At 47.8% G+C, this 22,978-nt stretch overlaps 1 protein-coding gene across 1 annotated transcript in view; it reads left to right on the top strand.

The window, feature by feature from the left end:
- The first annotated feature begins 10,016 nt into the window (after window positions 1-10,016).
- LOC116829668 (olfactory receptor 52E4-like) overlaps window positions 10,017-22,978 on the top strand; it is a 37,531-nt gene continuing 24,569 nt past the window's right edge. Inside the window, exon 1 of the mRNA XM_075069046.1 lies at window positions 10,017-10,111. Coding sequence (XP_074925147.1) covers window positions 10,017-10,111 — 95 coding nt within the window. The remainder of the gene's footprint in view (window positions 10,112-22,978) is intronic.

Below are 22,978 nucleotides of genomic sequence, written 5' to 3'. Positions count from 1 at the left end.
AGCAAGCTGGATGAGCAAGCATCTCAGAGGGGTGATTAAGAAAAGCAAAAGCCTACAAGCGTGGAAGATGGGAGGATTGCAAGGAATCTATCTTAATGAGGTCAGAACATTAGGGAAAGTCAGAAAGGCCAAAAGCATGTAGAGTTGGACCTTGCAAAGGGAATTAAAACCAATAGTACAAGGTTCTATAGCCATATAATAGAAGAAAACAAAGAAAGAAGAAGTGGGACTGCTAACACTGAGGATGGAGTGGAGGTTAAGAATAACCTAAGCATGGCCCATAGCTAAAGAAATACTTTTCCTAAGTCTTGAATGAGGCTAATGAGGAGCTTAGGATAATGGAAGGATGACAAATGGGAATGAGGATATGGAGGTAATATTATCACATCTGAGGTAGAAGTCAAACTCGAACAGTTTAATGGGAGAAAATCGGAGGCCCAGATAATCTTCATCCAAGAATACTAAGGGAACTGGCACATGAAATTGCAAGCTCATTAGCAAGAATTTTTAATGAATCGGTCAACTCAGGGTTGTGCCGTACGACTGGAGAATTGCTAACCATAGTTACTATTTTAAGAAAGGGAAAAAGTGATCCAAGTAACTATAGGCCGTTAGTTTGACATCTGTAGTATGTAAGTCTTGGGGAAAAATGGAAGAGAAATAGTTAAGGACTATTGAGGTCAATGGTAATTGTGACAAATTACAACATGGTTTTACAAAAGCTGGATCGTGCCAAACCAACCTGATCTCCTCTTTGAAAGGAAGAGATTATTTAGACAAAGGAAATGCAGTAGATCTAATTGACCTCGATTTCAGTAAGGCATTGACACGGTTCCACATGGGAATATTAGTAAATTGGAAAAGAAGGGGCTCAATATGAAAATTGAAAGGTGATAAGGAACTGGTAAAGGGGAGACTACAATGGGTCTTACTGAAGGGTGAACGTCAGGCTGGAAGGAGGTTACTAGTGAGTTCCTCAGGATCAGTTTTGGGACCAATCTTATTTAACCTTTTTATTACTGACCTTGCACAAAAATGGGGAACGTGCTAATAAAGTTTGCGGATGACACAAAGCGGGGGTATTCTAACACGGAGAAGGACCGGATACATACAGGAAGATCTGGATGACCTTGTAAACTGGAGTAATAGTAATAGGATGAAATTTAATAGTGAAAAGTGCAAGGTCATGCATTTAGGGATTAATAACAAGAACTTTGTTAAAGCTGGGGATGCATCAGGTGAAGTAACAGAGGAGAAGGACCTCGGGAGTATTGGTTGATCACAGAATGACTATGAGCCGCCAATGTGATATGGCGTTAAAAACGCTAATGCAGTTTTAGGATGCATCAGGCGAGTATTTCCAGAAATGATAAGGAGGTGTTAGTACTGTTATATAAGGCACTAGTGAGACCTCATCTGGAATACTGTTGCAGTTCTGGTCTCCCATGTTTAAGAAGATGAATTCAAATTGGAACAGATTCAGAGAAGGGCTCCTAGGATGATCCGAGGAACGAAATCCTGTCTTATGAAGGAGACTCAAAGAGCTTGGCTTCTTTTGCCTAACCAAAGAAGGTTGGGGATATGCTTGCTCTTTATAAATATTCAGAAGGATTAATATCAGGAGGGAGAGGAATTATTTAATTTAGTTCCAATGTAGACATAAGAACAAATGGTATAAACTGGACACAGGATGTTTAGACTTGAATTAGATGAAGGTTTCTAACTATTAGAGGAGTGAAGTTCTGGAACAGCCTTCCAAGGGGACTACAACTCCTGCCTATGATTTTTTTCCCCTTTCTTGGGATGAAGACTTCTGATAGTTTCTGCAACTTTGACTTAAAGTAATTCCAGGCCTCTTCCACCTTTCGATCCACAAGTTCTTCAGTCCAATCCACTTCCCTAATTAATTTCCTTCATTCTTTAAAGTTAGCCCTTTTGAAGTCAAAAAGCCTAATCCCAGATCTATTTTTGTTTTTCCTTCCATCTAGTTTGAAGTGAATTAGCTCATGATCACTTGAACCAAGGTTGTCCCCTACAACCATTTCTTCTATGACTACTCACCAAAACCAAATCTAAAATGGCATCCCCTCTTGTTGGTTCTTCAACTCCTCAGTGAAGAAATCCATCAGCTCTCACATCCAGAAAAATCTGAGCCCTGTTATTCTTACTAGCACTTGTCCTCCAGTCTATATCCGGGAAGTTAAAGTCTCCCAAGATCACACAATTCCCATTAGTGTTTACTTCATTAAAAACATTAAAGAGGTCTCTATCCATACCAAATCAGATCCCGACGGTCTGTAGCACACCCAAGCACTATCTCAGGGGAGGCTCTAGTAGCTTTCTTTCTCAGTGTGATTTTTGCCCAGACAGACTCTGTCTTATCCATTTCATCAATTCTTATTTCTTTACAGTTAACCTCATCATTGATATACAATGCTACTCCACCATCTGTGCCTTCATTTCTCTCTTTCCTAAACAGTACATAACCTTCAATACCTGTACTCCAGTCATGACTACTATTCCACCATGTTTGTGTTATCCCTATAATATCTGGTTTCACTTCCTGTACCAGTAGCTGTAGTTCCTCCATTTTGTTCCCTAGGCTCCTCACAGACATCTTAATTTTTGCCGTTTGGCTTCACTGACATTCTACCACCAGCATCACCAGTTAGACTGGTATCTACACTAACCTTCCTCCTTATGTCAATTCTTTTGTCCACGGCTGTATCCTCTCTTACTGTGTTTTCTTCCCTCTCAGTGTTGGATTCCAGCGTGGAGATCACCTGGACATCTCCCAACCATCTCCTCCAAATTCCTAGTTTAAAGCTCTCTTAATCAGTTGGGTGAGCCTCCATCCTAGAAGTCTATTTCCCTCCTTACTCTGCCTGAGCCATCTGTTGATCACCATAATCTTGTCACACCTTTGTTGCCCTTCTCTAGAAACCGGCAGAATCCCACTGAAGATCACCTGGGCCTCGATTTCCTTAAGTGTCTTCCCCAGTCTGGCATAGTCTCCCTTGATACGTTCCAGCGACAATCTAGCCATATCATTTGTTCCCACGTGAAGGACAATCTTACCTACTCCCATTAGGATCCTTTTCAGCCTCAGGTCCATATCCCGTATTTTAGCACCCGACAGACAGCACACCCTTCTGTTCTCTGGATCAGCTCTAGTTACAGGCCTGTCTAGTCTTCTCAGTAAGGAGTGCCCAGTCATGTACACTTGCCTTTTCCTGGTGACAGTGTGATTCTCTGGTCTATCCCCTGCACCCACTGGCTACAAGTCCTCTGGATTCCTATTCACCCTTGCAATCCTCCGCAACCCTTCCCAGATCCTCAAAATGTGAAAGAGCAGAGAACACCAAACCTTTTCCAAAACGTAAAGCAGGGAAACCATCCCAACTAGAACACACCACAGGGAAAATCTCTTGGTTTCATTGACAAACTCCTGCCCAGTTGCAGAAATGGCCAAAACAAAGACAATGTTCAGATGCCTAAGGAATGGCAAAGAGAATAACCTGCTCTGGGCATGAGCTCAGTTTGGTCACTCAGTCTCTATAAAGCGTGTAGCAGATAGAAAGCGGGTTTTCCAGACAAGTTCTGAGAATGGGGGAGGCTGCCAGAGGCAGACAGAGTGAAATGTCTGGAACTGTTTGGGTTAGAAAAGAAACAAAGAAGGGGGTGAGATGATAGAAGAGAACAAGATTAAATATTGGAACTGATTACATTCCAATGGAGAAACAGAGAACAGTTCACACGCAGTAATCTCTAGAGATACTTAGTGCTTCAGAGGAGCCAATTCTCCAGAACTGACAGAACAAGGACAAGGAGCAATGGTCTCAAGTAGCAGTGGGGGAGGTTTAGGTTGGCTATTAGGAAACACTATTTCACTGGGAGGGTGGTGAAGCACTGGAATGGGTTACCTGGGGAGGTGATGCAATCTCCTTCCTTAGAGGTTTTTAACTCCCGGCTTTACAAAGACTTGGCTGGGATGATTTAGTTGATGTTGGTCCTGCATTGAGAGGGGAGTTGGTCTAGATACCTCCTGAGGTCCCTTCCAACCCTGATATTCTATTAATCTATGATTGTATGTTGAGCATTATCAGAAAAAACTGATTGGGAAAAAATATTTAGACAGTAAATGGGAGTGACAAACCGGAATTCATGAAGAAGAGTTTATTAAAAAGCTAAAAAGCCATAATTCAGCAGTCAAGAAAGTGGACAGCTTTGGCTACCAACCCGTTTCAGTGACAAAACTAAGTCGGCAATTGGCCGGGTGGGAGCAATAGATAGAAATGGGAAAAAGGGAACCATAGACAGCAAGCAATGAAATGGGAAGTTCTGAACATTGATAAGAGATGTTAAAGACATCGGTAGATGTGTTCAAGAAATAGTTTTGTTCTGCATTAGGAGAGATTGCAGGCCCAACCAATAGACTAGGACACTGTTCTGTAATTCAGGAACACTGAAAGGATTTAGGGGTCACTGTGGACACCCAATTCATTGTGAGTTCCCAGTGCGATGCTGTGTCCCAAAGGGCTGACATGGTCCTCGGATGCATAAACGGGAGAGGGTGAGTTGGAGCTATGGAAGGATTTTACCTCTACACGTGGCATTGGTGAAACTGACTGTTTCCAGTTGTGAGGTCCACATTTCAAAAAGGATATTGAAAAATTTGGAGAGTGCAGAAAAGAGCCACAAAAAGGATTGGAGGCTGCAGAAAATGCCAAATAGTGAGAGCCATAAAGATCCTCATCTATTTATATTACAAAAGGGATGATCAAACAGAGACTTTCATGGGGAAAAATCCAGGGGTATAATGGGCTCTGTAATATAGCAGAGAAAGACGGAGGAAAGCCCAAGACAAATTTCAATTGCAAATAAGGGCCAAATGTTTAGCACTGAGGGTGTTTAATTATTGGAACAAACTGCAAATGGAAGTGGTGAATTCTCTAATTCCCCATGTCGGCAGATCCAGATTGAGTGAATTTTCTGGAAGATCTGCTTGAGGGTTTGTCTACACTTAACTTGATACAGGCACTGCTGTAGCACTTCTGTGTAAACACTACCCACACCGACTGTAGGGGTTCTCCTATCAGTGAGGGAAATCCACCTCCAGGAAAGGTGGTAGCTAGGTCGAGAGAACAATTCCTCCCCTTACCTCGTGCTGTCTGTACTGAGGTTAAGTTCATAAAGCTTCATCTGTCAGGGCGGTGGGGTTTTTTGCTATTGGAAAAACAGAAAAGACAGTTTGGGTTGCATTCCGAGAGGTGTAACATGCAAGATATGGGAGATGATACCTGCCTCTATCAGGGTAGGTCCTACTTTTAACAGGGTGTTGGACTAGAGGGACCCAGAGTCAAAAGACAAAGCTGATCCAAGGGAAGAAATACAAACTGTACAAGAAAAGGCTGTAGGAACTGGCTATGTTTAGTTTAGAAAAGAGGAGATTGAGGCGGGACATGACATCGGTCTTTAGATACTTGAAAGGCTGACAAAGAAAAGGAGGAGAAAAGTTGTTCTGTCTCACCACGGAGGGTGGGGCAAGAGCTCAAACTCCAGCATAGCAGATTTAGGTGAAATTTTGGGAAAAGCTTCCAAACTCTCCAACGAGGAGGACAATTGAACATGTGATTCACCAGGTTGTGAAAGCTCCTTCGCTGGAGGTTTTCAGAAGAAAGCTCGAGAGTCCTCTGTCCTGGATGGTTTACATGCAAGAAATCCTCCCTCTCAGCAGCAGGCTAAACGAGATGACTCTTGCGGCCCCTTCTCACTCTGTGGCTCTATAATTCAATGATGTAAAATCCTAGTGTACACCGGGTCTCAGTGTAACACAAGCCATTGGGCTCAGTAGTGGGGTAACTAGGTGAAATGTAATGGCCTGTGTTATACAGGATCTCAGAATGGATGATCTAAGATCTGAGATCCACCTCATCACACACGGAGAGGGGAACATTCAGTCCCATCTAAAGACTGAATGTTTAACACCCATAAAAGGAAATTTGTTACATTAATCACATTTGGCCTGTAGAACTTTTTGACACCAATGTTATTGGAGCAAAGAGCTTAGCAGAACTAGATTCCTAAATGGATCGACCATTGTGGGTGCTACTGATGGCACCGCTGTCAGTTACGGCTGCCTGACACCTTCCATAAGAAAACCTCATTTTCCGGTATTAATGTTTGTCAAACTTTAACCCTTTGTACCGAAATTTCCCACACTGGGTGTCAGCTTCCAGTTGAATTGTGTTTTGAAAGTTTCAGGCTTAACAATTCAATCGACTTCTCAAATGAATTTAGTATTGAAGATGTCTTGCCCGGGCTGAAAAAGGAGGTGCCCTCGCACTTCCATACTTCCCAGCAGATAAAAGTCAGGGAACAGCTACCCCTCTCCCCATTAACAGCCAGAGGGCTGAAATGCAAGAGGAGGAGGTTACAGTCTCAGGACATGAACACAGAAGGTCTTTACTCATGTCTTTCTCCAAGGAGAATTTTGCTTCCATGAAGCCTGAGTAAAGTACAGGCCACAGCCTCAGAATTTGGATTTGCACATCTGCTAACATATCTAATCGTGAAGGATCCCCTGTGCCACTGAGATGCAGCCACCTCGGGGCTGGAGGCCATCAGCCAGGGTGAGCGGGGCTGCACAGCAAAGTGTGAGGTTTTGACCCATGGAAGAAACTCATCTCCTCTGGAAAGGGCCCTGGGGTGTTTAATCACTGTGCCAAGTGGAAAGAACAACAGACCTGTTCTCTACTCCATCATGCCCATGTTGTACCGGGTGTATCGGACAGCAAGACATGGGTACCTGTGAATCCTCAGGTAGCGGTACCCCACACCTCTCTCATCTCAGCATCTGCAGCAGCATCCCATGCTGAGAGCCAATGCAGGGATGTGCATCATTTATAATATAGCTCTGTGCAATCCCTGTGGGGTTCGCTCAGCCTCTGGAGGAGAAGTAGCATCTGGATGTAAACAGATTGGAGACCAGCCTGTCTGGGTGTCTGTGCTCTTTATCCAGCTTTAGGAGTAAACAGTAATTAAGGGACCTTCCCAAAGGGAGATGAGAACTCCTGGGCTCTGTGCTGGGTCAGAGAGGAATTAGCTGCTCTCTGAATTTGTGTAATTTATTTATTTATTTAAAAATACTGGCTCATTAATAAAAAAACTAGGGATAATGCCTAGACTAGCATAGGGTCCAATACCTTATAATGCCCAAGATAGCTGGATAGATATTAGCAGAGGTCACATAGAGATTGAGTGGCAGGATGACAGACAGGACCCAGGAGTCCTGACTTCCCTGCTGTAACCACAGTCTCTCCATCACATCAAGAGGGAAATGGACTCCAGCTCTGGTAGGGCCTGTTTGTTAGGTGGGATGCAGAGGAAAGGCTGGAAGAGGGAGTCTGAGCCTTCGCCATCCTCTCAGGGTGAATTTGACATTTTCAGAACAAGCGGAAGTTTGTGAGTTCTCTGTTTCTGTGAGGTGTGAACTTCAGGCCTCCACTTCTGCACTTACTCAGAAACCTGCCATTGCGTCACAGTTACTGCGGTTCTTTTAGGAGAAGAGACTTAGTAAAGGAAACATCAGCATGACGTTACGTGATTGGAGTGCAGCCGCAGGCCTGTCCTGGAGACAGAGGCCTTTCCCTCCCCCAAAAGCTGCCCAGGAACAAAGGGGGGCCCATAGGCAGGATAGAGACTGGATTAATGTTTGCTTTGGATTTGTTCTTTCCCTCTCGGTTCATTTTCTCCCAGTCTTTCCCAGGTGGAATTGAAATTGAATGTTCCAGGCTGAGTCAGACTTTCCAGCACTGCCCCAGCTGGAGGCCGCTTGGATTCCCAGAGGTCAGGGGTGGCCAACCTGAGCCTGAGAAGGAACCAGAATCACTGGTGCTAATGGAGTGGTTCGCCTGTTCGTTCCATCCTGGGCTGGCTGAAAACATCAGTGCAAAGCTGGTGGACAGTTCCTTCATCTGCTGTCACTGTTCACGCCCGAGGTTTATGGAGAGGCTTATCTCCTCGATGCCACAATCACTTTCCCCTTCATAGTAGACTCCTTCAGGCCACTCAGCATCATATCTCTCCTGGGCTGTGAACTGAAGAACCTTGAATTCTTGGGAATTAAAGGGCTTTAGAAAATTATCATGATCCACCTTAGGCTTAAGGTAAGGGTCTGGGAAATCTATGAGGTAATTAATAACTCCCATGGGCTCTTGGGCCTTGAAGGATCCATCCCATGATATTTCCATCTCATGGGCATGGAGTGCCTTCCAGACCATGACTTGGTTACATACTTTGAAGGAACAATCTCTAGCATGTTTATCATACCGGGCCTTATGTTCCTGCTGAGAATTCTGTAGGTTTTCTCGCGCAAGGGCTAAAGCGTCTCTGATAGCGTTCTGAAGTTCGTCTACAAAATCCAAAATGTTAGTCCCTGGAGAAGGTGTAACCCTCTCCCATTGCTGCTTCACCAATTGTAACGGCCCCTTAACCTTGCTGTAGGCAGGTCAAGAGAGTCTGCTTTAAAGGTTGAAGCATTACTTGGGCCTTTGGATTGATGAGTTCGAAGTCTCCTAGGGATTGGTGTATAGCTAATACCTGCGCTCCAGTGTCTCTCCATGAGATAACCTTCTTCCCGCCCACATTCAGGGTCTCCCTTTGCTCTGGGTGTATTTGAGAGGCATCTGCGCCTGAGGACTCATGGTGTAACCCTGGTGCAATGAACTCCACTCTGCTAGTGCTCTTGGGGCAGTTGGCGTTCCCATACCCCAGCTTGTTACATTTAAAAGATCGCCCAGCTGGCTTGTCACTGGAGCAAGGTGGGTTGCTGGGGAATGGGGTTGAGGGATGAGAGGGCATCTGGGATCTCCTTTATGGTGAAGAGGGATCCTCCCTGTGAGGTAGGCCCTTGGGTTGCCTCCAGGGCTGATATGTTGTCTCTGGGTGCCCCTTCTGATATCCCCACAAACTGCTATTAGTTTTGGTCCTCTCTGTCACTCCCACCCATCCTCTAATCTCCCCTCCTCTCTTATGGTTTTGGGCTTCCCTACAAGATGTATCAGGATTAAGTTTAGAAGTGTGAGCAACAAGGGGGATGTCGTGGTGGGAGTCTGCTATAGATCACCAGATCAGGGGATGAGGTGGACGAAGCTTTCTTCCAGCAACTAGCAGAAGTTACTAGACTGCAGGTGCTTGTTCTCATGGGAGACTTTAATCACCCTGATATCTGCTAGGAGAGCAATACAGCTGTGCACAGGCAATTCAGAAACCTTTTAGAAAGTGTAGGGGACAATTTCCTGGTGCAAGTGCTGGAGAAAGCAACTAGGGGCAGAGTTCTTCTTGACCTGCTGCTCACAAACAGAAAAGAATTAGTAGGGGAAGCAAAAGTGGATGAGAACCTGAGAGGCAGTGACCATGAGATAGTCGAGTTCAGGAGGGAACTGATGGGCAGGATCCCCTGGGAGAATAACATGAGAGGGAAAGGAGTGCAGGAGAGCTGGCTGTATGATAAAGAATCCTTATTGAGGTTGCAGGAAAAAAACATCCTGATGTGTAGAAAGAATAGTAAATAAGGCAGGCGACCAGCTTGGCTTAACAGGGAAATCCTTGGAAAAAAGAACCTTGCAAGAAGTGGAAGATTGGACAAATGACCAGGGAGGAGTATAAAAATATTGCTCAGGCATGCAGGAGTGAAATCAGAAAGGCCAAATCACACTTGGAGTTGCAGCTAGCAGGAGATGTTAAGAGTAACAAGAAGGGTTCTTCGGCGTATGTAACAACAAGAAGAAAGTCAAGGAAAGTGTGGGCCCTTACTGAATGAGGGAGGCAACCTAGTCAAGAGGATGGGAAAAACGCTATTGTAACAAATGCTTTTTCTGCCTCTATCTTCAACGACAGGTCAGCCTCCCAGACTGGCTGCAGTGGGCACCACAGCATGGGAAGGAGGTGACCCAGCCCTCTTGGAGAAGAAGTGGTTCAGGACAAAATATTAGAAAGCTGGATGAAACAAGACCATGGGGCAGATGCGCTGCTCGAGGGTGCTAAAGGAGGATGAGGACGACATTACCAGAATCACCGCGACACTGTTTTTGGCCCAGTTCATGCGAGGGTAGGGGAGACTGGCAGGAACTATGGGATAGATAAGGGATAGCCTACCCATGCAATGCTCCAGAAATCGACGCTACGCCAGTGATAATGGACGCACAACCTGCAAATTAAATGTGCTTAGTGTGCCGCTGTTCTGTTACAGCTGGCTTCCCTATTCCATTTTGTCTCTTACGCTGTCCCATATCCATTTTGTTCTACTCCTTGGCCCGCCCCTCCCCTGGCTGTAGTTGTGTTACCAGGGCCACTGCCCTTCTCAAAGGGATGGCCACTGTTGTGCTAAGTGGGACCACTGCCCTGTTCACTAAGGAGTTCCTGTCGTATCACTTGTTAAACCTGGGCTGCGGTGGTAGGGTAGGCATTCCAGAGCTGCAAGACCTATTGTGTTTTTAAGGTCCTGGGCCTGAGTCATAGGCCTCATGTGCATTTGAGTCACCTCTTGCACAGGACTTCTGCCCAGGCACGTCTCTGTGCTCACCTGCAGTTTTTTCCCTGTGCCTCCTCCCCTTGACTAGAGGGAGCCTATCAGGAGTTACTGGCGAGAACTGCCCTGAGTTTGCTTTAAAACAGACATTTTTGAAACCAAACATCGTAAAGGTTCTTTATTGCTGCCTGGTCTTGATCAGCCCCAGGTCTGGGGGAGGTCCTTTCTCCGCTCTTGTTTTATTATGAGCGTACCCTCACTTTTTGAAACTCCCCCCACGAAGAATGAATTGCTGCCTGGAGTCTCCTGATTATCGAGACCGTACCTAGCCTTCTGATGTCTTGCTGCTTCTGCCTTTGCTGCTACCTTGGGGGCTGGTAAGATCCCTCTGTGAAACTTTCTATATTTTATTTTATTATTTTAGCTGCTGGCTCTGTATCCCCAGCACACTAGACTCAAGCTAAACCTTGGTCTGTGTCATTAAAAACTCTCTAAACTCCGCGCACTTGCTGCTAAAATAAGTTTGTGCCGCTGCTAGCTCTGCTCCTGTGGGCTTTGCCTCGGCTTCTGCTTTCAACTGTATCACTGTGCAGCACCATCCCTTGGGCTCCTTAAAAAGCTGGATCCTGGGCGCCAGCTTGAGCCCCCCACACCACCACTGGCTGCTAAAGGTGACCTACTTAGAATCAAGGTTCTTATCTAATAGTTGTAATTTCATTTTGGCATAGCTGTGGTTAAGTTAGGTTTAAGAATTGTTTGTATTGTGCTTCTGTAAGTTAGTTTTAAAAATTGTTGCATTGTGTTCTGTTACTTTGCTAATTTGTGGTAGTCTTGTTAAGTTAGATCATAGATTATGATTTGCTTGTTCTGTATAATTGTGGTTAAGTCTGTCTCCACTGCCCCCTCTCAAGCTCCCCAGCACTGTTTTAAAACTTGCAGGCCTTGTCTGCTCTCTGGGTCTCCCTGAGTTTAAACCTCCTCTGCTCTCTGCTCACGTGCTCCTCTTTCCCCAAATCATTCCCCTACCACTGGCCTTTCTCTGCTCTCTTTCTTTTAATCCCTTCCCCCACCACGTGTTCACCCCGCTTCATGCCCCGCAAACCTCAATTGTATTACTAAAGCTAGCATAAAAACCCCATTGGTTACCCTTTTTCTCTTAACACACTCACACAGTTTTACTTATACCACTGGAAGCACACTTTTACCTAGAGTTGTTGATATTTAACACATTTTTCCCATACTGTTAGTTGTATATGCTGCGTAACTACCCTTTACATAGAAATTGTTAGCTAACCTGTTAATTATATTTCGTGTTAATCGCTTACCAACTGTATTGTCCCAACTATTGGAAACCCCCTATACCTATTTACTAAAAGAAACCCTCCCAATTGTCTACCTTAACAAACCCCATACCCGTCACAATTGAATGTTTTCACCTGTTTTTGTATGTTTTTTAATAAAGTTTATTTTGCACCCCACAGTGCAGTAATTGTACCAAGATCCCCTACCTGCTGGCAGGGTCAGCCGCCGTGGCCCCTCTACTTATCATTCTGTTCCAAAAAATGGTTCTTGTAACATCGGAATAATCTCGCAGTTGAGACATACCCTATTGAAGAAAGAAAGTATCAGAGGGTAGCCGTGTTCGTCTGTATCCACAAAAAAACAAGGAGTCTGGTTGGCCCTTAAAGACTAACAGATTTATTTGGGCATACTAGCTTTCATGGGTGAAAACCTCATTCTTCAGGCATTTTTGTGAATAAAGAGAGTAGATCAGCATTTATATTTACTGCTGTCACACAACACACAAACACGCGGAACATTCAATTACATTGAAAGTCTGAACAATATAACACTGATGAAGAAAATTGATTACATAATCATAGTTGGCCGTGGAACTACTTCTACAGACGTTACTGGAGCAAAGAGCCTAGCTGAATGGGATTCAACATGGATTGGCCATTGTAGGTGGTGCTGGTGGCAACCAAGTTAGTTAAGTCTGTTGAATACCTTCAATTAGAGCCATAAATTTCAGTTACTTAATAAGTTACCAGTCTTTAAGTGCATGGTACTGGGTTCTGCTCCAGCTAGTTGTTTCTGAAAGTTCAGACATCACAGTTCAGTCGACTTTCTCCATGAAGCTGGAGAGAAGATGTCTGCCCATGGTTGAAAATTTCTTACAGCTGTTCCAGTGAGGAGCCTAGCACCTCCAAGTTTCCAGAAATTAAAAGTCAGTACAGCCCCACCCGTTAACAGCCAGAGCCCTGAAGATGCAAGACGAGGAGATGACAGTGTCTGTGAGTTAACAAATAGTGGCTTCTACTCCAAAGGGGTTGTTTGCCTCAGTGGGGCCTGGCATGTACGATCTTCTATTGTACATTGTGATGGGGCAAGCCAGATGGCTACCTGAAAGTGGGTATTCCCCAGAAAGCTCATGCTCCAAAACTCTGTTAGTCTATAAGGTGCCACAGGATCTTTGCTGCTAGTAAGGAACAGGTATGCTAGCCCCAGGCTAAACAAATCCCTGGTACCATGGTAACCAAATGGCAGTTGCTCCAGGTTAATCAAGACACCTGGGGCCAATTAAGATCCTTCTAGAAGGCAGGGGAGATAGCTACATTGATTGGGACACCTGAAGCCAATCGAGGGCTGGCTGGAACTAATTAAAAGCCTCCCAGTTAGTCAGTAAGGTACATGTGTGAGGGGCTGGGAGCAAGAGGCGTAAGGAGCTGAGAGTGAGAGGGTGTGCTGCTGAAGGACTGAAATGTACAAGCATTATCAGACAGCAGGAGGAAGGTCCTGTGGTGAGGATAAAGAAGGTGTTTGGAGGAGGCCATGGGGAAGTAGCCCAGGGAGTTGTAGCTGTCATGCAGCTGTCACAGGAGGCACTATCGACAGCTGCAATCCACAGGGCCCTGGGCTGGAACCCGGAGTAGAGGGTGGGCCCAGGTTCCCCCCAAACCTCCCAACTCCTGATCAGACACAGGAGGAGCTGACTCAGACTGTGGGTTCCACCAGAAGGGAAGATCACTGAGGTGAGCAAATCCGCCAATAAGCGCAGGACCCACCAAAGTAGAGGAGGAACTTTGTCACAACATCTACTGACACCTTCCACCCTGAAGGATCCCCTGTGCCACGGAAATGCAGCCACCTTGGGGCTGGAGGCCATCAGCCGGGGAGGCACATCTAAGAGGGATGTTTTCGCCCATGATACTGGAGCAAAAGCATCCCCTCTGGCAAGGGCCCTGAGGTATTTAACGGCAGCACAGAATGGAAAGGACCCCAGACCTATTCTCTGTCCCATCATGTCCACATTACACTGGGTTTGTCGAGCAGGTGTGTTCCTCAGCAAGAGATGGGTACCTGTGAATCCTGAGACAGAAGTGTCTTCCCTGGGAATCCCCCTCAGGTAGCTGTGTCCCACACCTCTCTCAGCCCAGCATCTGCAGCAGCATCCCATGTCGAGAGCTGATACAGGGTTTTGTGCTCTTTATAAAATAGCTCTTTGCAATCCCAGTGGGGTTCGCTCAGCCTCTAGGGGATTAGCAGCATCTGGATGCAAACAGGCTGGAGACCAGAGACACTCTAGCCAATCTCTCTCTTTCCATTTCTGTGCTTCTGTGTTCTTTATCGATCTTTAGAAGTAAACAGTAATTAAGGCACCTTCCCAAAGGGAGATGAGAACTCTTTTGCTCTCCGCAGAGTCAGAGAGGAGTTGGCTGCTCTGTGCATTTGTGTATTTTTAAAAATTATAGTTGATTTGTAAGAAAACCAGGGATAATGGCTAGATCTCCCAAGGGTCTGATACTCTGCAAATATCCACAATAGCTGGCTCGATTGTAGGCAGACACATCTGTAGATTGATGATGGATGGGAGACACAAGCACTCTCTGCAGGCACATGGGGCTGTTGCTAAGAGGTCAGAGATCAGTAATTCTCATTTGTAACTATGACCATACTGGGCAGCACCTTTCACTGAATGATCTTCAAAACACCTAGCACTATGAATATATCCCCACTATGCAGACAGGTAAACTGAGGCATGGGGAGAGGTGAAGTGGCAAAGATAGAGTGGCAGGATGACACACAGAACCAGGAGTTCTGACTTCCCTGCCATAACCACGGTCTCTCTGCCACACCAAGAGGGAAATGGACTCTTGCTCTGACAGGGTCTGTTCACTGGGTGGGATGCAGAGGAAAGGCTGGCAGAGGGAACCTGAACCTTCACCATCCTCTGAAGGGGAATCTGAGGTTTTCAGAACTAGCTGGAGTTTGTGAGCTTCCTACTCCTGTGAGGTTTGAACTCCGGGACTCCACTTCCATTGCCCCTCAGACACCTGCCAACACATCACAGTCACTGGGGTTGTTCTGGGGGAACAGATGCAGTGAAACCAACACCAGCAGAATGTTCCCGTGGACAGAGGGCAGCCAGGGGCCTGTTCTGGGCACAAAGGCCTCCCCCTCCACCCAAAGCTACTATGGAACAAGGGGGGTCCTTTGGGCGGGATGGAGACTGGATCAGTGTTTGCACTGGGTTTGTTCTCTCCCTCTCGCTTCATTTCCTCCCAGTCTCTCCCAGGGGGAATTGAAATCGAATGTTCCAGGCTGAGTCAGACTTTCCAGCACTGCCCCGGCTGGAGGGCGCTTGGATTCCCACAGCTGAACTCCCTGCCTGCTCCTCTGGCTCCTCGGGGTATTTCTCCGGTGCGCAGCACCTGGGGTTTTCGGCCCAGGAATGAGACTGATTGAATTGTCCTGCCCCTGCTGAACCGGGGCGCCGTGTCCACCTGTACTCCGGTTACTGACACTCTGTGGCTGGCAGCCTGGGTTGACCTCGTCTGTAGCTAAGAGGCAAAGGGGGAGGGGCTAGCCTGATTTGGCTGGATCACGTGTCTATAATTATTGCCATTGTCTGAAGTGTGGAAGCTGCAGAGCCCCGCTCCAGTTCGGGCCCTTGGCGGGCCCTTCACAACCAGAAGCAGAAACCAGCCCTGCCCCAAGGAGCTTAGAAATCAAAGTCAGACAAGACCAGCTCCTGTGTGTAACCGCCAGGAGGGGGCAGGCGGAGGTGTGGGAAGGACATGCACTAAGAACGGGTGGTTCCATAGGCTGCGGTGGGTGTGAGACAGTGGAAATGCACAGCCTGGCCTGGCGCTGGCATATGTGTCCTGGGCCGTTAAGACAGATCAGTGTTCGGGGACTAGACTGGGCGGTAGAACGGCCATTGAGTGGCGCCTGCAGCAGACACAACAGCTGGAGCGCGTGACTCTCCCTTAGCTTCTGTAACCTGCTTTAGTTCTACTCACGCTCCCTCCTTCCAGTGCAGACTGAGCCTCCTTCTCATGAATTCCCAGGAAACCCCGGTACCGGAGGGAGACCAGAGGAGGGAGAGGTAAGGGGCTGTGGGGAAAGAGAAAAGGAGCCACCTGGAGATGAAGCAACTGGAAGCCGGACTTAAACTCTGGGGAATGCAGCAGACTTGTCGGAGAAGAGTTCAGGCAGAGTTTGGAGATATATCTGTGCAAGCAGCTGGTTTGGTGAGAAAAAACTCGAATTTTCTTCAACAGTGCAGGGCTTGCGGCAGTGGGCGGTCTTTACTATCTCGCAGCTCAGGCTTTTGTGACTGGCACTATGTCAGTAAAATTGTCAGTTACGGGTGTAGGCAGAGTCAGGTGAGCCTGCCCGACATCTGGTGGGTGAAGCAGCGAGTTGTGGAGAGAACTTGGGGTCTGATTTGTTGCATAGGCACACCCACTCCGCCTAGCATGAGCCACGGCAGCCCAAAATGGTCAATTTGACAGCTGTGGGACCCCAATTTCTCGTGGGTAGGGAGTATAAGGAGTGCTGTTACCCTGATGATTGTGAATGAAGGACTAGGAGCCTGTTTAATGACAGAGAGTCTCATCATCCTATGTAGCACTCGCTAGACAAGGGACATGAAGTTCAAAGTCAGTGAATGGAAAGAAATTGGTGGTAGTGTGTTGTTATATTATGATGTGGCTCTTGTTGAGGTGTAACGCCATTTTTGCTTTTTCTCTCTAGTTGAAAAGCAGATAAATTTTGATTACATGAGTTAGCTGCAGACTGCTGAGCTGAATTCAGCTTGGGCTAAGGGTGCACTAGTAGTGGGGCTCCCCTGCTACAAGCTGAACTTGAAAAGAGCTAAATTTACTGAGCTGAGAACTGAGTGTTGTGGTAACTAGTGGGGGAGCTTGAAGATTATTGCTCAGGGCACAGAGCAGTTTGTGGGATGGTTGGAGCAGCTAACAGAACGTGAGTGGAGAGAGTCGGAGCAGTTTGCTGGGATGGCTGCAGGAGTGAAGTGCCTGGTGGAGCAGAGCTGTTGGCGCAGGCTCAGCAGAACTCGGAGAGGTGGGAAGTCAGCCTTGGACCAGATCATAAGAGTGCCCTTAACATCCTGTGTGCCCCCCCCCCCAAATCCACCCAGGCTGGGGTGGGTAATCGCTGAGATAAATTTTTGAACTCTGGGGCGGCACTGACCAGAGTCAGAGACTTTTGGGTTGTTGGTCTTTGGGGTGATTGGACTTAAGACCCTAAGGGGAAAAGGACACTGCCAAACTTACTTGGTGGGTCTTTGCTGATGATTTGTGTTATTAAGCCTGTTTGTGGTGTTTCCCCAACATGATGCCGCATTGTTTCCCTCCTTTATTAAAAGGATTTTGCTACACTCAGACTCCGTGCTTGCGAGAGGGGAAGTGTTGCCTCCTAGAGGCGCCCGGGGGGAGTGGTATGTAATTGTCCCAGGTCACTGGGTGGGGGCTCGAGCCGGTTTTGCATTGTGTTATTGAAAGGGAACCCTGGATACTGAACCCGGCCCTTGTTGCTGCCAACTCAGAGGGGCAGAAGGGTTACACGGGTGTGACACAAACACCCCCTCCTAACCGGTATTGACCACGTTCTGTCAGCAGGAGACCAATTAAAAAATGAAAAAAAAGGAGAAACTGGGAAAGGTGGAAGGAAAAGCCATCACCCCGCTCTGTGACATGGGGACCCCAAACAGCGTCTCTGGAACGTCAGGGCAGTTCACAGTCCGTCCCTCACACGGCGCAGGCCCCGCCCATGTCCTCGCTGTGCTGCAGGGATGCTGCAGGTCGGACACTCGCTCTGGCGGTGGCCACATGCCCTCAGGCTCTGCGTGGCAGGGCCCTTCTTCCCAGCATTGCCCCCCAGCCCCCATCGGCTTATGATCCCTCTCCAAGTTTGACCCCCCAGGGCTCTTGGCCTGGGTGCGTCTTCCTTTCCCAGCTGCTCACTGCACCCAGCTCCGGACTGCTCCAGCCCCAGCTCCAGCCCCAGCTCCCTGGGCTGCTTCTCTGCCTTCGGCAGCGGCTCTGCTCTCAGCTCTGCTCGGGCCCCTGCTCTCCCCTTAGCTCAGCCCTGCTCTGGCCCAGGCAGCTCCAGCCTCCGACTCCCTCATTGGTCCACCTGCCCTGTCAATCAAGCTGCCCTGTGCTGTTGGCCTCCTCCCATTCCCACTGGGGGCTGTCAGTCTCAGGCTTCTGGATCTCCTCAACCCTCCCCCTTCCTTTTGGTACCTGGAAAGGGCCAACCAAAAATCCTCACTAAGTTTGAGTTAGCGGCCATTCTTCGGTCACACACACGAGTTCAGCGCATAATCAGTGCACCAGGAATGATAGATACAAAGCACCAGACACACGAGTGAAGGACACTGGGAGTGTTCTGTAGAGAGACATAGGGGTGCACAAAGAATCACAGGGAGTCTGGTTCATTTCCTATCGGCGGCATTGAGCAGCAAGCGCCATTGAGCTCTGAATTTGCTCTGTTCCTTTCACCCTGCCCACACCCGAAATGTGGCACCCAGGGTGTGACAAGGACCCAGACTGAGGCCCACACAAATATTATCCTTGCGGGGACTCTAGAGAGATTTGTGAGTGATCTGGCCAGGAGGGGCCATTGTGATCATCGGCCCTGACCTGCATTGCCCAGGCCATAGACCTGCCCTGGATCAATTCCTGTTTGAACTAGAGCAGATCTTTGGGAAAAACATTCCATCTCGACTGAAACATGGCCAGTGATAGAGACACACCATGATCCTTGCTCAACTGTTCCAATGGTCAATTACCCTCAGCGCTGAAAAAATTCCCACTTTGTCTCTAGTCTCAATTTGTCTGCCTTCAACGTCCAGCCACCGACTCTTGTTTGACATTTGCCTGCTAGCTCTACGAGCCCCCTATTATCAAGTTTCTGTTCCCCATGATCAATGTTGATTGAATGCAATCATGTCACTCCATAACCTTCTCATCGTTCAGAGATTGAGCTCACTGAGTTCCTGGGGCAGCCTTGCACTGGCCCCCTGAGAAAGTTCTGTCTCCTGCACAGACAAATTTTACCTCTGCTGTCGAGAGTCCCATTGTGCCATTGCTGGAACTTTAGGGTATGTGAATTCCCAGGCCTTTGGGTACCTTGAAGATAATGACAAAGACCTTGAAGTTGACTTGATGTTCTCTGGGAAGCCAGTGTAGAGTGTGGAGGACAGGTCTGATGTGCTCGCAGCAGCCTGTGTTGCTGAGGAGACTCTGCAGCATTCAGTACCTGTTGGAGTCTCGTAAGCAGAGAAGGCGTCATGCCCAGGTATACTGCATTGCTCAGTCCAGACAGGAATGACGAAGGCCTGTAAAACTGAGGCCAGGACATCATCACCTAGGATGGGACAGAATCTCCTGGTCAGTAGAAAGCACTAATCACATATGTTACCATGAGAGAGCTCAGCATCAGCAAGGCATCCAAGAGCCCTCCTAGACTACGGACTGAATTGCCCAATTGTGGCTGTGACCTTTCAGGCAAAGGATGCTGCGCCGTAGCTTCTAACTATTCAAAATGTTTTGCTGTGCCCACCAGCATCACCTCTCTCTTCTTTGGTGTAACACGGCAGTTACCCACTGCCGCAACACCTCCCTCTGGTCAGTCTGGGAATTAGCTCAGTCCAGCCTCGGAACGCCTCCTGCTGCAGGTATCTCCCTACCGGCACCTGCTTCATCCTCAATCTCCCCCACTGTGCTTCAGGCACTTCAGCTCCCCTTATCTTGGGGTGCTGCCCGACAGCAGCATCCACACATTCTGGGTCTCCCCTCTCAGGGGAACCCCCTCCCCTACGCCCACCTTGCCTCAATGGCTACTGCCAGTCGTCATCTAGCCGCCTTTCTCTGGGGCAAGCTGCAGCCTGCAATGGCCACTCGTCATTGGCAAGGGGGCTGGACCTGCTGCCTTTCTAGTCCCAGCTGACTCCCTGCAGCCCAAGCACTGCTCTGTAGAAGGTGCCCTGTCTGTCCCAGGCAGCCAGGTCCTTCTCACTCCAGGGCTGGAGTGAGACTCACACGGTTCCTTACTCACGGCTGTGGCCAGTTATCCAGCCAGCCTCCCTCTGCTGCTCTCACTCTTTTTATCCCAGGAGCAGGGTAACCAAGCGACACTTGGGTTCAGCCAGCTAACCCCTCTTTTCTTTTCTTTTTTTTTGCCTGGTAGCTTGACATCCGTCTTGGGCATAACAATGGAAAAGCTGAGAGGGGACTTAGTCAGTAATGAATTAGGGACGAGAATTGATGCCTTTTTTGGGCGATAACAAGTTTGGGTGATAAAGGGTGCTGGGGAGGTGGAATAGACCTGGACCATTGCAAGCTGTTTGACCTAGTACCATATGACATTCAGATTAACAAACTAGCACTAGACAGTATCAGTAGCGCACTCGTTCGATGGAGTGAGAACTGGCTAACTGATAGATCTCAGAAAGGAGACATTCCTGAGGAATCATCATACAACAGGGGGGTTTCTAGCAGTTCACAGAGGTACTTAAGCACCTAACTCCCACTGATGTGGACCTCTAGTGGCCTGGCTGATGGGCAGGAGAGAGGTGCCAATTTCCACCTGGGACTGTTAGCTGTCAGCCCTTTCTTGGAGCGAGGGCCTAGGACAGGTCAGCCCTTTATCATGAGAGACTTAAGAGTGTGATGGGGCAAGGCCAGATGGCTACAGTAAAGTACTGAGAAACAGGTATGTTAGCCTATTGGCATCCCAGGGGTGGGNTATTTCACCTCTGTTTGCTGTAACTTATACTTAGGCTGGGAGGGGGAGTCCCTCTGCTCTAGGTGAAGCTGAGACCCTGTAAACATTTTTCCATCTTGATTTTACAGAGATCATTTTTTTTTCTTTAAATAAAAGCTTTTCTATTTAAGAAGCGGATTGATTTTGTCCTTGTGTAAGACCCAAGGGGACTGGGTCTGAACTCACCAGGGGCTAGTGGGGGAAAGGAGAGAAGGGGGAGGAAAAGCTTAATTCCTCTCTGTTTTAGGATCCAAGGAGTTTGGATCAGTGTACTTCTCAGGAAGAGTCTGGGAGGGGGAAAGGGGAGGCAAAGGTTAATTTCTCTCCCAGTGTCTCTCTCAGGGAGAGTCTGGGAGGAGGAGATAAGGGGAGGAAGGTGAATTTCCTCTCTGTTTTAAGATCCTAGGAGTTTGAATCCCAGTATCTCTCAGGGTAACCCAGAGAGGGGAAAGTCTGGGAGGGGAAAGTAGAGGGGATGGTTTATTTCCCCTTGTTTTAGGACCCAGGGGGTTTGGGTCTTGGTTTCCCCAGGGAAGGTTTTGAGAGGACAAGGAGCGCGCCAGACACTAAAGCTCTGGTTGGTGGCAGCGCTATAAGATCTAGTTTAGAGGGGTACAGGCAGGTCCCCACTTTCTGGACGCTAAAGTTCAAAGTGGGAAAGAGACCCTGACATGGTGGCACAGCAGTGGCAAGTAGGACCCAAAAGCCAGTGAGTTTTTTTTTCTCTCTCCTTTCTAACTGCTTGGAAAACAGTCTCAAAAGCCAGTAGGATTTTCTTTTCTCTCTCTGCTAGCTGTTTGAAAGCAGGCAGAGAGGGGAGTTTGAAAACTACAGCCAGGAAATTTTTTTTTTCTTCTCTCCTTTCTGGCTGCTAGGATAGACAGCCTGAAGGCAGAGGTGTTAAGTTCTTTAACAAGGGTCTTTGTTAAACAAAGGAAACTCCAGCTGTGAGCAGCAGAGACCAGCAAAAGATATTTGCAAATGAATGGTTTTTTTTTTCTTTCTACCTCTCCAGGCATAGATAGTTCGAAGTCTCTCTTGCCAAGCAACCCTGAGGAAGCAGCCAGAGCTGCAGCATTTCAGGCAGTAAGCAGCAAAGGGCGCACCCAGCACAAGAGAGCAGGAACAATGAGTTCAAAGGAAGCGAGATGCAAGAGAGACATGGGAAACCAGATCCAAAATTTCTGCGCTACCTAATTTGGAGCAGGGACTTAAACACAGGTCTCCCATCTCTCACATGAGTGCCCTGAGCACCAGGGAAATGGCTGTTCTGGGTGGGACTCAGTCTCTCTGGCTGGAACTGTTCCACCCTGTGGAAATAACATTTATTTTTTATTTTAATTTGATTTTTGTTTCTTATGTAATAAACTCTGATCTCTGCGCCTGCTGCTTATAATCACTTCAAATCTATCTTCTGTAGTGAATAAACATGTTTTCTATTTTACTTTAAGCAGTGTGTTTTGCTTGCAGTGCTTGGGAAATCTCAGCTCAGGTTACAGAGGCTAGTGCGTGCCCTCTCCACATCGAGGGAGGGAGGGACTGGGTAACAATCTTACCCTGGCCAGGCTTTAGATCAGGGCAGGAAGGGGCACTCTGGGTGCAATGCTGGGGAGCTGGGAATCGTCTGGCGCCTTCGCAGTGTCAGGTTCATGAGTGCGGGAGATTTCATGAACTCAGCAGGTGTGTCCCTGCCTGGATGCTGGGTGATCTGGAACTGCAGAGTCTGTGCTGACTCAGACATCACATCAAGAGGACATGAGTCTCAGCATCATAGGGAGAGAGTACACCCCGTTGGTGGTGATAGGGCTCAGTGGCCCCACAGGCCAGGCTGAACCCGGGGACCCATCCAGGAGTCTGTTGTCCCAGAAAACACAGGGACTCTCAAAAACCCCTGGCTGTGCAAGTGTGTTTCAAAGCAAGGGCTGACTGGCCGACGCTTGCGGAAACAGCAAGTCATGGCCACATACTTGTAACATAATTTGTTGCAAATGAATAACAGTCTGAGCAACAATGATAAAAATGATTCATATTCATCTGGCAGCATTCACCCCGTGGTTCTCATCCCCGATGTGCGACACTTCTGCCCACCAAGGAGGGGCATTGCCGGGTCTAGCAGAGCAACATCTGGACACTACAGCCACTGGAGGGTGGGAAGAAGAGACCAAAAACTTGTTTTCCACCAGGGAGTTGTACTTTAAGGTCTTAAAAGGGAGAGATGGGACATCCAGGAACATTGGCTGTTTCCTCCAAGCGTCCCCAGCAGCCCGCCTGGCTTTGAAACACCTTAACTGTGTTGAACTAAAGCGTCTTCCAGAAAGGCTTCCAGGGCTAGATTCACAGAGCACTTCAGTTAAGATTACGAATCTTAGC

The sequence above is a fragment of the Chelonoidis abingdonii genome, chromosome 1, assembly GCF_003597395.2.
Source record: "Chelonoidis abingdonii isolate Lonesome George chromosome 1, CheloAbing_2.0, whole genome shotgun sequence".
NCBI classification, from domain to species: domain Eukaryota; kingdom Metazoa; phylum Chordata; order Testudines; family Testudinidae; genus Chelonoidis; species Chelonoidis abingdonii.
The sequence above is the reverse complement of the archived record's forward strand: the minus strand, read 5'-3'. Positions and strand labels throughout refer to the sequence as shown.